Source organism: Phyllopteryx taeniolatus, chromosome 7 (genome assembly GCF_024500385.1).
Source record: "Phyllopteryx taeniolatus isolate TA_2022b chromosome 7, UOR_Ptae_1.2, whole genome shotgun sequence".
In the NCBI taxonomy this organism is placed as follows: domain Eukaryota; kingdom Metazoa; phylum Chordata; class Actinopteri; order Syngnathiformes; family Syngnathidae; genus Phyllopteryx; species Phyllopteryx taeniolatus.
Genome location: NC_084508.1, coordinates 28,454,283 through 28,468,721, shown reverse-complemented (window position 1 = coordinate 28,468,721; position 14,439 = coordinate 28,454,283). Strand labels below are relative to the sequence as shown.

Below are 14,439 nucleotides of genomic sequence, written 5' to 3'. Positions count from 1 at the left end.
CATTGACTGTTACCAAAGGGTGTCATACTTGACGGTGTCCAACCAGTCTCCAGGACTCCTTGCTCAATCACATCAAGCCAATCTATGAGGGCCATTGTGTAGATTAGAGAAAAGGAGTCCTGTTTGCACTTAAGGGACTCCTGTCAGTGTCCGACCCCGTTTCCAGTTTAACCTAACGGAGGGCTGGAGTTTATCCAGGAGAATAAGTGACCTCTGTTTCCTTTTACTGGTAAACAGCTTACCGAACGTACATAAACACCGGAGCACACTCATTGTGTAAGGCATCTGAAGGAGGATTCTGTGCTTGGATACAAACTTGATGTTGTTATAGCAAACATCTTACAATAACCTAGGATTGAGAAGCCTGACTTCAAGTCAGGGTTATCTAAATGAATGCTGTACTCAAGCCTTCGCCTAAAAAACATTACACACTATTGCCCTCATCCCCTTCCATCTTCATAAACCCAATCGGAGTATTATGGGAAGTAAGATAAGAGATCATTTCTAAGTGCATGAACAAGCTAGTGCTTGTCAGTCTTGTCTTTAATCCTCAGGAGGTGACGGTGAGAAAGTTTGGTGTGGAGAAAAGGTGGAGGTTTAACTGTGGACGGTGTGTATTGCAAAGGGGAAGGCACTACAATTTCAACCAAAAAAAAGAGTGATTGAAAAGAAAAAAGAGTTAGGGATGCTACCAACTGGTCAAACAGAATGATATTACTTCATACAATAGGTTTTTACACTGCTAACTGACTTCTTTGCAAGTCTAAGCACATGCTTGAACACATTTTCAACAGTGCTAATAGGAACTGAGAGCATGAATTACAACAAGGCAACAATGAGGGAATGTGCTCATTGAAGATGCAGTCAAATTTACCCAAAAAAAAAAAAAAGTGAACCAATGCTGTCTCCCAAGAGGGTTCTTCTTCTTTTTGTTCAGTCCACTAACTTTTCTCTGTCAGTCTGACCTCTGCTGTTTCCCATGACCACATCTCTCCAGAGTGCTGTCACAGCATCCAATTTCTCATTGAATACTATAAATAGACGAATCTGGATCCCGCCTGCTGAGTGAACCAAACAAACTTGGCCATTTAACAACATATAATAAAGCAAATAACGGATGGACTTTGAGGGAAAAACAAACTCCAATGCAGCCAAGACTGCATGGGAGAACCATCTCCCCTTCACTCAGTCACTCTAATGCCTTTATTGGCTGACTTCTGTAGACCAAGGGCATCTGTTTTACTAATCACATTAGACTGACACAATCTAATCAACAGAATTAAACTGCAAAATAACATCAGCAACAAGCCACTTCCAGCAAACTATTTGAAAGAGACACTTTTTTTAGGGTTCATGACACGAAGACAAAAAAAAAAAAAGAAAGCTCATGAGCAGCTCAAACTACAGTTATGTGACCATAAACCATTTACAGTATGAAGGTGGAATATAATGTTCTCCCTGAGGTGCTTGCCTTAAGAATGCGTCTGAAGCTGTCTGCATGTATTAAGCTGTAATTAGTTTTGTTGTTTTTTTGTGTTTTTTTTTCAGGGGGGAATTACTTGCTGAAAAACTCACCTATTGACTTTTTCCTGTGTAACCTATGCCCAGCTATTAAAAAAAACAAAACAAAAAAACACTTCATCTACTTGCAGCTTTCGACCAAGTCCCAAAAAACTTTTAAGTTTGATTTTCTTGGGAAAATACTATGTATATGATACTGTATGTATTATTAGTTACTAATGCCCTAATACTAATATCCGCATAAATACAGTTAAATAGCAATATAAAACGCAGTACAGTAATGTAATACTGTAAGTACCGTAATTTCTTGTGTATAATGCGTACCCATGTATAATACACACCCCCAAAGTTGACCTCAAAATTCTGGAAAACCCTTCACCTATGTATAATGCATTTTTACAATGCATGATTTTTCTTCAGCCCATATGATCAAAACATGCAGTATTATCTGCATTTTGTTCATTTTTTCAAATAACTATTCTGAAGTTAAGCACTTTATTTGAACACGTAATACTTTCTTTTTATTTACTTCCTCTTATTTTGAAATTCACAGCCCTACTTTCAATTAGTAAATGAGAAAACACACAGTTGTGCTCATATGTTTGATTACCCAGGGCAGAATTTGGAAGATGGGTACAATTCTTTAAAGAAAAGATGAAGGGCATGGTGAAACATTTAATTTTATTTTAATGGAATTCAAATGAAACTGTCAAGCATTTCAGAAAAGCATTATCATTAAACAATATAGAAATTAAGGATGGCTGTTGTTCATTCATCAGGTGTTTCAATACAGGCGTAATACTTTTGATATTTTTTTATTTTTATTTATGTATTTATTTATTTTACTAAAAGTGCTAAACAGGATTTTAGTTTTGTTTTGCAAAATGCATTGCTATTGTGAACAATAAAGATTATGTCTGCAGCTTTATGATCTGATTATTATGTTTTCCTTTTTTCTGTTGTGTGTAATGACTGCTCAGTGTTGTTTTTCATTTTAATTGACTCGAGAGCTGTTTTGAGGCAATAGTTTTTGGCTTTGCAGGAAGAGGCGGGTTTTGTGAATGTAGGTTGAATTTTTGGATTTGTGTTTAAGGTATTGATAAAATGGGTGGAGGTTTCAAGAAATGTGCTTTAGCGATTTAGAAAAACTAATGTTGACCAGTTATCATCGTATGTAGCTCACCTGCCTGTGTACAGCTCAGTGTCAATTTACGGTCTCCTCAAAATAACTCAAGACACAGCCATTCATGTCTAAACCGCTGACAACAAAAGTGATTACACTCTAACTATATCTGAATTGTACGACCATTACCTAGCTGAGGTAACACTGTAAAGTATATTGAAGTACACTGTTGCAGCTTGTGAAATTGAATATTTAATATGCTTTCTACCTATGCTCTCATACCAACTTATCCCTCCAACTTTTTGGTATATATCAATCAGTGTGCATCAATTGATTCATTCATTTCAAATTAGTCACATGGGCGTCATACACACGTTGGCTCTCTACCCCACATATTGTTGGCGGTGAGACAATAACTATTTGCTTGACCACATTACTCCACCTAAGGCTACATTTGAATAACAACTGCAAATTAGCAGATCTAGTTGATATGTGGGTCTTACTTCGGGTTGCTGTTTTATTTCTATGATAAAAATATTAAATGGTTTTGGTTCAAAATCAGCCAAAGTCCTGTATTTAATATTATTATTATTATTTATTATTATTTTGGGGGGCTATCCTAAGGATTCTGAGTATTACTTGTATGGGGGGAATACAGTATTAAAGGATGTACAGGCCAATTTACTTGACTGAGCATTGTTGTCAGATATTGTATGTCTGACTTATTTCAACGGTCTACAATTCCATTATTGCATTCTGGTATTATCAATGGGATGTTCATGCAAACCGCACAACAGCAAAAATACTGTGCTTTAGAACAAAATTTGGTTCATTGTTTTGAGGGCATTTAATCAACATCTTTGTTAATTTAAGTTAGGCATCAATGTCATATTTTAAAGAGTAAATCAGACAGTTGGTATAGAGTGTAATATCATATAATAATAATATAATAATAATATTTAAGAAAAACATGAATATAAACAAAAATCACACCTACCTTGCTAATTGCCGAGCACTTGCTGCACACACTGGTCCCAACAGTGAGCCTGCACAAGTTGCACTCTGCTGTCATGTCATCCACTTTAACTGTCTAAAAAGCCATCAAAACACAGACAGAAAGCGAGAGTGTGTGAATGAGTGGGTGAGAGAGAGAGAGAGAGAGAGAGAGAGAGAGAGAGAGAGAGAGAGAGAGAGAGAGAGAGAGAGAGAGAGAGAGAGAGAGAGAAATAACTACAGAGAGTGGAGTGTTTTAGAGAATTGGAGAATTATGCAGTACAATTGATGTATGTGACCATGATGGTATTATTCAAATTGATTAGTTATTGGTTACAAAAAATTCTGTATATATTTGTGTCATACATAAAAACAATCTGAACACCTTGCAACATTTCCCAATTTCCCAAAACTGTCAGCACAAAAAATAAAAAAATGCTGAATTGATTTTCAGGCCGGCATGGTGACTGACTGTTTAGCACATCTGCCTCACAGTTCTGGGGACTGGAGTTCAAATCCCGGTCCCACCTGTGTGGAGTTTGCATGTTCTCACCGTGCCTGGGTGGATTTTCTCCAGGCATTCCGGTTTCCTCCCACATCCCAAAAACATGTGTGGTAGGTTGATTGAGGACTTACACAAATTACCCCAAGAGTACAGCGGCGACTCATCCAGGTCACAAGGAACCCAGGACAACATCTAAAGAACTGCATGCCTGCCTTGCCTCAGTTAAGGTCAGTGTTCATGACTCAACAATAATTGCATCTATAGCAGAGTTCCAAAGTGAAAACCACTGCTGATGAAAAAGAACATCAAGGCTCGTCTTATGTTTGTAAAAGAAAAGAAAAGAAGAAAAAAGCATCTGAATCATGCCCAAGAGTTTTGGGAGACTGTTCTATGAACTGATGAGACGACAGTTGAACTTTTTGGAAAGTGTGTGTCTCGTTTCATCTGACGTAAATCTAACACAGCATCTCAGTAAAACAACATCATACCAGGAGTCAATCATGGTGGTGGTAGTGTGATGGTCTCGTACTGCCCTATTCCTTCAGGACCTGGACAACTTGCTGTCACTGATGGAACCATGAATTCTGTCCTAAAATGGCACTTTAACTTTAGGCCTGTTTAATTTTGGCTAGGGCTAGTTTCTATTAGTTGTTCTACTGTTTTGTATTGAAATGCAATTAAATGTATTTTTCTATATTTAACAATGTTCCTGTCTGTGTATATTATTTGATTCAGTCGTCCACTAAAATCCATCCATCCATCCATTTTCCGTGCCGCTTATCCTCACGAGGGTCGCGGGCGTGCTGGAGCCTATCCCAGCTATCTTCAGGCGAGAGGTGGGGTACAACCTGAACTGGTTGCCAGCCAATCGCAGCCCACTAAAATCCATTTAAATTAAACCATGTTGCCTTTTAGGACAAATATTATACGATTAAAATGCAATTAATCGAGATTAATTAATTACAAAGCCCCACCACTGAGTCCCACTCCTAAAAGAATTCATAAAATCTCGAAGAATGAAGTCTATAAGATCGACAGTAGCATCTTACCCTGTAAAGCCCAAGCCAATAAATAATTGATAAAAAAAATCCCAATTCTTTGAAACTGGAGCCTTTATTGGTCCTTCTGAACAAATGAACACATTTTTTTTCAAATATCAATTTCCATATATGAGTTTCAATTTGTATCACATTCGATACATTGGGTAACAATGCTCAAAGATTATTTTTTCTTGAACAAACAAAAACATAACAAAACACAAACAAATCCAACAAAATGGTACAACCCCAATTCCAATGAAATTGGGACGTTGGGTTAAACAAATAAAAACAGAATATAATGATTTGCAAATCATGTTCAACCTATATTTAATTGAATACACTACAAAGACAATATTTTGGGATGTGGGAGGAAACCGGAGTGCCCGGAGAAAACCCACGCAGGCACGGGGAGAACATGCAAACTCCACACAGGCGGGGACGGGGATTGAACCCTGCACCTCAGAACTGTGAGGCTGACGCTCTAACCAGTCGGCCACCGTGCCGCTGTGCTCGAGCCTATCCCAGCCATATTCGGGCATGAGGCGGGGTACACCCTGAACTGGTTGCCAGCCAATCGCAGGGCACACATAAACAAACAACCATTTAAATCTACGGGCAATTTAGAGTCTTCAATCAACCTACCACACGTTTTTGGGATGTGGGAGGAAACCGGAGTGCCCGGAGAAAACCCACAGAACATGCAAACTCCACACAGGCGGGGCCGGGGATTGAACCCAGGTCCTCAGAACTGTGAAGCTGACGCTCTAACCAGTCGTCCACCGTGCCGCCCACTTGAATTCCCTGTTCCATAATCCTGTTCATAGCATCTTCGACACTGTATTTTTTATTTGCCATCTAAAAACACATGCACACACAAAAAAAAAAGATTATTGTGTATTTTTTTCCCCATTGAATTGGTCAGTTTTTAGTGAAAATCAGTTAGCAAAAGAAAGTTACTAGCAATTGTACAATTGCAACACCCTACTAGTCATCAATCATCATGATACAGCAAGTTGCATACCTATTTTTTTTGCTCAAAATGTACCAAATTATGTAATTTAAACATTTCATTAGTTTACTTGAAAAAAACGGTATATTGCTTGATGTTATGATAATGTATGAAATACAATAAAATGACAATTGACTGATTTAGAGCTATATGACCTTATATACCTGCTGTTTCAAATTTGATGTCATTTTCAACACGGTTTTACTAAAACATATGAAATATGATGAAATCTCACATTGCATCAACCCAGTAACTGTTCCTATTCATTTTTTCACAAAAATTTTTTTTTTCTTACCTTAACTTTTTCAGAATTAACAAAGTTCTTCAAAAACCACCTGTGACTCATTCCTTGGTAATGGCGATCTTGTAGTATCACTGGAAACCCCTCGAGTGAGCAAATTACTGCGCCCTGGTGGATTATCCGTGCACTGCATGTACCGACATCGTTTTTTGTTTTTTTTTCATGAGCAATGCGACAATCTCAAAAACTCATGTATCACATATGATACGTTTGGCGTTATAGTAAGATTCTTAGCAAGTATAGATGGATGGACAACATTGTCTGAGTACTGTAACTCAATTAAGGCTCATTTTAAAGTGACAATTAACGTGAACTCAACAAAGAGCTCCAGGCTTGAGATGCACACAGTTATAAATTTGAGATTTAAAGGCTCTTGTTTTCAAATAACTCTATGGCGGTAGAAAGAGAAGTCAGTAATAGATAAAAAATGGATTCGTCTGAACTAAAACGCAAAAGACTTTTAACAGCCAATCAAATGCACGGGATAATGCTCCAATGAGAGCAGGGGGCGTGTCCGCCGTTGTTGTGGTTGACGTCGACTTCCTGCTTTGCGGCGTGAAAGGTCTCAAGTCTCAACTGCAGCTTTAGAACACGAAGAGACGATAAGCAGAGCGTTAAACAACTCTACAGGTAGCGTATATATGTTTTGTGTTTCTTTCGTTTGTGTGCGTGTGTGCAAATGCGCTACTCTGTAAGTCGAGTGCGAGTGGAGAGAAGGTGAAACATCTGCCGAAGTCAATTGTTTCAGCTCACAAGACCTCTTCAGCATGTGATATCGATTAGAGGAACGTGACACACACACTTGCCTGTTTTGTGCTTTTGGTGGACTGAGTGCACATAATCATTTATGACAAACCGACTATTAGGCATCGTGGTTCTTGATTTACAGGGGTTTTTGTTTTGTTTTCGTTCTTTATAATCTTGTATTGGAATGATAGTTTTGGGGCGGAATACCGTTACAGTAGCGGAATGAATGCTTACAACTTCCTAATTATATGTCCTTACATTACAGGGGGCTCCGTACCGTGCAGATGAGAGCGAAAGTAGAATACAGTCAACGGTCTGTAAACCTTGTCACTCCAACTCGATTCATTGAATCAGCTCTCACAACGGTGGATAAAACATGGTGCACGTATACAATTGCCACCCTTACGCCTCACAGCAGATAGTACAGGTCAGTGGAGCTCTCCTATGTCTACACAGCCAACCTAAATGTCGTTTATTGGTTTCTCTGTGACCAGGTGGAGCAGGAGCCTGTGTTGGTCTGCTGTGGAGGCGGCGCCTTGTTTGTGGTCACCACTGGAGGATGCAAGGTTATATATTTGTTATTATCCATCCATTTTCTACACTGCTTATCCTCATTAGGGTCGCACCCAGGTGTGCCGGAGCCTATCCCAGCTTAATTTGGGTGAGAGGGTGGCATACACACTGGACTGGTCGCCGGCCACATATAGACAAACAACCATTCACAGTCACACCTAAGTGCAATTTAGTCTTTAATTAACTTAACATGCATGTTTTTGGAATTTTGGAGTAAACCAGAGTACCCGGAGAAAACAAAGGCAAGCACAGGGAGAACATGCAAACGCCACACACGAAGGCTGCCAGTCTTCTTCTTCTTTGCCAGCTCGTCCTGCATTTCCTTCTGTCAACCTCTTGGCAGCCTACCTGACCAGTTAGTTTTGTTATCTTATTTTCATCCATTTTGGAGGCAGGTCCAGTTTGTCACTATCACTGTTGTGCCACATTTCTCCATTTGATGATGACTGCTTTCACTATGTTCCATGCAAGGTCCGTCCCTAGCCAATGTGTCACCCTGTTCGAGATGTTGTCTGTATGTAATGCATGTTTGTAGCGTAGATTAGGCCAATGAAGACATCAACTGAGTACGTTTAGTCTCCACAAATGATCTATAATAGTTAAGACACCTCCATGGCGCAATACAGAAATATAAAATTGGTTGAGGCTAATTGCTCAGAAGCAAGTTATCAAGCAAGTACACAGTGATAAATAGCTGGAGGCAGGGGAGCCATTTGCAGAGGTAGGAGCAAGTCACAATATGAGTGTTGCAAGCTTCAAGTTTGAAGCAAGTCGCAAGTTACTCGGGCAAAAAGTAAGCAAATCAGTCCCGACTAAATTTAAAGCATGTCAAGTCATTACTTCATTTAAGCAAGATGTAAGTCAAGTCAGTCCCAAAACTGCTCAACATATTTTGGAGTGATGATAGATTTTTTTTTTTTCACTGATCATAACACAAAAACAAATATTTATACCCATAGAATAAAAATGAACAACAAAGAGTATGAAATGAAATTTAGATACAATATACATACAGTATGTTGTTTTTCTTCTAACATTTGCTACTGAAGCAGTAACTTACTGTGATGATACATTTTGAAATATTTTGTAGCTATATGGGAGTAAACATTTAAATCATATTAAAAACATATATATATCATTTTATTTTTGGTGTCTCTGTTTCCCCAAATATATTTTTGTGACTAGCTAAATGAGAGCCATTGAGTGTCTATGCTAACACGGTCACAGTCTTTTTTTTTTTTTTTTTTAATAAATGGCATAGTTTCCAGTTTCAGTTTCCGCGTTGTCTATCATGTCAATGTCTTATCAAATCAGTGTATAACCAAAATCAGGCTTTGTTAATGTTTGACCAGCTATCGGTGAGCTAATTGTGCAGTTAGATGTAAGCATAGCTAACCTGCATGCGGCTGGAGTTTCATGGTGACGAATGATGTTAGACGACGTAGTTTCTGTCAGACAATATCTCTGAATACGAAGTCAGATTTTATCAAAAATCAATCCATGAATCCAATGAAATTATTTTAGGCTCTCCCTGCTCCATACTTTCTTCATGAAACGCCCCCTGCATTCTGAGTCATAGCGTCGCTGGTTGCCATGTTTGCACTGTGCACCCCTCCAAAAAAAAAAGACTAATTACCGTATTTTCACGACCATAAGGTGCACTTAAAAGTCTTACCTTTTTTCCAAAATGGACGGGGCGCACCGAGTTCCAAAATCTGTAAATGTTGTTGTGTGACACTTCCTGCCTACACGCTGCTTATATAGAGGGAGGCGGACGTGACTGAGGACAGCATGCGGACGTAAAGGGGGAAGGGTGAGCGTGACAGAGGACGCTAAAGACACCCCCCCAGTAGGCATATAGTTCCGGTATGCGCATCGGTTTGGCTAAGGACCTCCGAAAATGGTACCGACGAAGAAACGCGCTTACGAAGCGCAGTTTAAACTGCAAGCTATTAGTTGTGCGGAGGAACATGGGAATCGAGCAGCCGCAAGAGAATTCAAGATCAACGAATCCATGGTTCACAAGTGGAGGAAGCAGGAAAACGAGCTTCGCCAAGTCAAGAAGACGAAGCTGAGTTTCCGCAGAAACAAACTGCGGTCAAGCCAGCCTCCACTCATAAAGTAGCATTCAAGCCAGCTGCCCCTAATTTTGTTCATACTAGGCATTACGGTAATAAGTCGCCAACTCACGGCGAAAGCCACCTTCAAAATAAAAGCTTTCCAATAATAGATTTTTTTTTTTCCTTTCTCATTTTGTCTCTCATAGGTGAGGTATTCCTATGATGAAAATTAAAGGCCTTGCTCATCTTTTTAAGTGGGAGAACACAGCCGCAATTGGTGGCCAACTAAATACTTTTTTGACCAACTGTATATGCAGTCATATGTACCCATGTCATATTGGAATGAAAGTGTAGTTTATGAACTTTTTCATAAACTCTAGGTGGCAGTGGCATATTGGAATGAAAGTGTACAGCTTTTTCATAACCTCTGGATGGCGGCATACACTTGAAAAAAAACTTTCACATTTTATATTTTCCTCTATACCTATGTATAATGCACGCTATTGACTTGGCAATTTTTTGAGGAGAAAAATGCGCATTATCCACAAGAAATTACAGTATGTGCTTTTCATTGGATGAAAACAATATGATGTATCACACACGTCTTACAATTTAAAATGCACATCCTCCAAGAGCATCCTAGAGTTCATGCTAGTGCTGAGTCAGAATATGTTTTGGTGGGAGACAGGACAGTGAATGTGTTGTGTTGAATTCAGGTGGAAGCCTACAATCTGGAGCAGGAAGGCTGCCCTCTTATCTGTCGCTTCGCTACCATGGGCACTGTGAGGAGCATCGTGCACAGTGACATCGGTATAAAATATTCTTTCTCCCTCCACTGTTGATATCTCACATGTACAGGATCATTTGGTTAATAATGTAAATGTTTGGGAGCAAGGTAGAAAACATTTAACTTCCTGGGTTCTTTTCTTGTCCCAATCACATGTAGGAGACTACCTGGTCATCGTTGAGGAAAAGAACAGTGCCACCTACCTGAGAGCCTATACCAACTGGCGTTACCAGGTGACTTTATGAAAAATGAACTTTTTAATTGCTTCTATACAAATAGTTGGGTCACTGGAGTGCCTGCCCAACAAGCCAGTTTGAAATTAAACAACCAAGTAACTATTTTGTTTGCTGCCTATTTCTAAGCATGTCTATGAGTGAGCTGTTCTTCATTTTTTAAAATTGTGTTGTCACAATTTGGTGCTGCCACACTGAGATTGTCTATCCACTCACATAGTCTGCCACCTTTAAAGGTCAGAGGACAAATATTTTCCTTGATAACTCTAGAACCCATTTACAAACCACCACTGCCATTTCGAAGTGATTATATAGCAGATATACAGCAGTTAAATCGATAAATATGATGCAGAATGCGCCTTCTGCTTTTTGCATCCCGCGCCTTCCGGTCTTCGTCTCTTTCCGGCGTTGTGACATCACACAAACCAAACGTCCTGTTCATTCGGCGTTGTGTGCTATTGTTCCATGCTGTTGTTCCCGTCCGTCCTTTAAAGATGTCACAATGGTTTATTGTGTGGCATTTGGCTGTACAAATGGTTCAGGCGGTGGCAAGAGTTTTTTTTTGGGGGGGGGGGCTTTCCAAGTGCCGAAAGAATACATGACCAGTGGATCGGGAAAGGATAGGGAAAAAAGAAACGTGGTCAGCTAAAACATCAATGACCTCTAGGGGGCATTCAACGATTGGCCACTGACATAAGTTTAGGTCAAATCAACATTACAATATCAACATAATAAATAATGGGTGCTAACTTACTTTATTGCAATTAAATTACTTTCATAAATAATTTTAATGACATGCTTACTCGAACTTTCTCACTGTCCCGCCTATATGGACGGGTGTTATTCAGAGTTTGCGCCCGTTTGGCTTTTTTTTATTCCGCCCCCACACGCTGTCCCACACTGACGTTTTTTTTCACTGACAAGATTGAAAAAAACTTTATTGGCTGCCAGATAGTTATCATACTTCGCCACAAGACATGGAACAAGGCTAAAAATATACTAGCTTTTGGATTCATATGCGACGCTGAGTAAATGTCTTTTGTGGAGCCGATCGATGATGTTATTGATCGGATCGACGAGTTATGACATGAAAGCCGATCGGCCGATCAGCATAAAATGCTAATTATCGGCAGATACCGATCAGGCCGATCAGATCGGTGTAAAGTCTGATAAAAACTGAAGAAATTGTACTTAATATTTTCATGGGAGATGCATTTTGGATTAAACTTTGAAGTTGGTAATAGTGAAAAATGAAGTGAAACAGACAATGATTTTAGTCAATTCTTTTCCAGAATGAGAGTGCTTAAAGAGGAGGATACAATTCATGTGGCATAGCTTAAAGCAGGCATCAGGTGCAGGTGGAGATAGGCCTGGCTCACGTTGGAGGCCAAAACAAAAAAAGCTAAGAAATGAGGCAAATTTAATTATCTTATATTTGTACACGAACATGTACTTGAGCGGTGTAAAAAAAAATAATAATAATTTTCTGCGTGAAGAACATTTATTTTGCCTTATTGTACTTCCTGATTGCTTAATTTATGTTAAAATCAAATAAATTCTCTAAAGGGGGCCCAGGGGTTTTTTTTTGTTTGTTTTTTTTGGTCACCTTTTTCATACCTTTGGTGTTTGCATGTCTATTTAATACTTCTGAAATTATGAAAAATAAGGCCCGCCCATAGTTATTATTCATTTTATATATATATTTTTGATTTTCAATCAGTATTGCTGTTGTTATTATTATTTTTCTTTTTTGTTTCTCTATTAACTATTCAGGGAGTAGTTAACTTCAGCGAACCCATTTTAAGAGTCATTGGATTTACAGGTGAAGGTCTCACAGTCCAGCAGCTCGAGGACAGACCTTATTTTTTATTTTATCCTTTATTCAACCAGGGAGGCTCTGTACGTATTGATTGATAAAGTCTCTTTTTCAAAAGCCAAGAGGCCGGAGAAATTATGCAGGCAGCCGGAACTGTACAGTACATAACAGAACAACATTCATACAATAAATAAAAATAAAGACTAAAAAATAAGTGATATTAACCTTTAACACCTAAGCCTCAAAATGTCTGCCTGGACGTTTTTGCTTATTTTGACAATGAAAGGGTAAAAAAAAATATCCTGTGAATAATTTTTTTTTGCCCCTTTTCCCAGAAAGCTTGGAATTGTTAATATCTAGCAGGCTAAGGTTAGGGTGACGTTCGATTATCCCTAACGTGTCATCGCCGATGCTCATCTCTGTGCTTCTTTGCAAAATCCAATCTGGCCTTCTGATTCTTTTTGCTGATGAGTGGTTTGCATCTTGTGCTATGGCCTGTATATTTCTTCTCTCGAAGTCATCTTCGAGCAGTGGATTGTGATACCTTCACCCCTGCCCTGTGGAAGTTGGCAGTGATGTCACTGACTGTTGTCTTTAGGTCTTTCTCCACAACTCTCAGAATTTTTCTGTCATCAACTGCTGTTGATACCCTCGTCCGACCTGTTCGATGACTGTTGCTCAGTACACCAGTAATTTCTTTCTTTTTCAGGACATTCCAAATTGTTGTATTGACTATGCCCAGTGTTTTTGCAATAGCACTGATCGATGTTCTCTCCTCTCAGCTTCAAAATTGTTTGCTTTTCTCCGATAGACAGCTCTCTCGTCTTCATGTTTGCCTAACAACAAATGCAGTTTTCACAGGTGAAACCCAAAGTCAAAAACAAGCACTAATGTTTAAGCAATCAATCTAAAGGGCAGTACCTGAGCCACTAGAAACACCCATCAGTGTGTTCCAATACTTTTTCTCACTTCAAAAGTGGGTGGCTTCAAACAAAAGGTGCTCTGTCCTGAGTTGTTTAACACATCTAGATGTAAATACCATAAAATAAAAGTGGAATTCAGAACTTTTGTCTCATTTTCATCTTTTGATCTGAAACCCAAATGTCTGAAGTATGCAACAAAAACAAAGGAATTGACCTTGCCATTTCAATACTTTTGGAGGGGACTTTTTATATCCACTGTAACCAAGCAGTCAACCATGTACAAGCATATATCTCTACTCTTGGATATTTACTACAGTGACTAAAATGTTTCAGTTGGCAAAAATGATTTCATCCTAAGTAATGTATCTGTTAAGCAACCATGTGCTAAGACATTCCAGCTATGTTTAATAGTGAAATTATTTCCGAATGTAATGCAGAGAAACTTAAAGAACTAATCATCTGTTTGGCTTTAAGAAATCGAACTAGCCATTAGGCTGAAGGTAGAAAATGGCTCCAAAGTTATCATTTGTATACACAATGTACTATATTTTTGTTTTGCTGCAGGTGTTTATTCTGTGTTACTTCTACAGGCTGAGGAAAAGGCTCGTGTTGGTGTACGCTTGTTGGGCCACCTGCTTCGAGGGGCGTCTCAACGGGGCGGAGTACAGATGGAGATCATTGAGATTCCTTTATCGGACCATCCTGTTGCTGTTGCGTGTTGTTCAGTTACAGGTGACCTCCTGGTCGGGTGTGACAAGACTCTGGTTCTGTTTACTTTGAGAAGACAGAACCATCAAAACGTGGTATG

General features: G+C 39.0%; 2 protein-coding genes across 6 annotated transcripts in view; one reads left to right on the top strand and one right to left on the bottom strand.

Moving 5' to 3' along the window:
• bcar3 (BCAR3 adaptor protein, NSP family member) overlaps positions 1-3,720 on the bottom strand; it is a 97,118-nt gene extending 93,398 nt beyond the window's left edge. The window contains exon 1 of the mRNA XM_061779697.1: positions 3,642-3,720. The gene's annotated coding sequence lies outside the window, so the exon portion shown is untranslated. The remainder of the gene's footprint in view (positions 1-3,641) is intronic.
• A 3,279-nt stretch (positions 3,721-6,999) lies between these two features.
• Positions 7,000-14,439, top strand: part of hps3 (HPS3 biogenesis of lysosomal organelles complex 2 subunit 1) — a 29,652-nt gene continuing 22,212 nt past the window's right edge. For all 5 annotated transcript variants that reach the window (XM_061779554.1, XM_061779557.1, XM_061779556.1 and 2 more), the window contains exons 1-6: positions 7,000-7,122; positions 7,505-7,666; positions 7,734-7,805; positions 10,589-10,682; positions 10,819-10,892; positions 14,222-14,434. In XM_061779554.1, the coding sequence (XP_061635538.1) occupies positions 7,616-7,666; positions 7,734-7,805; positions 10,589-10,682; positions 10,819-10,892; positions 14,222-14,434 (504 nt within the window). In that variant the 5' untranslated portion in view covers positions 7,000-7,122; positions 7,505-7,615. The remainder of the gene's footprint in view (positions 7,123-7,504; positions 7,667-7,733; positions 7,806-10,588; positions 10,683-10,818; positions 10,893-14,221; positions 14,435-14,439) is intronic.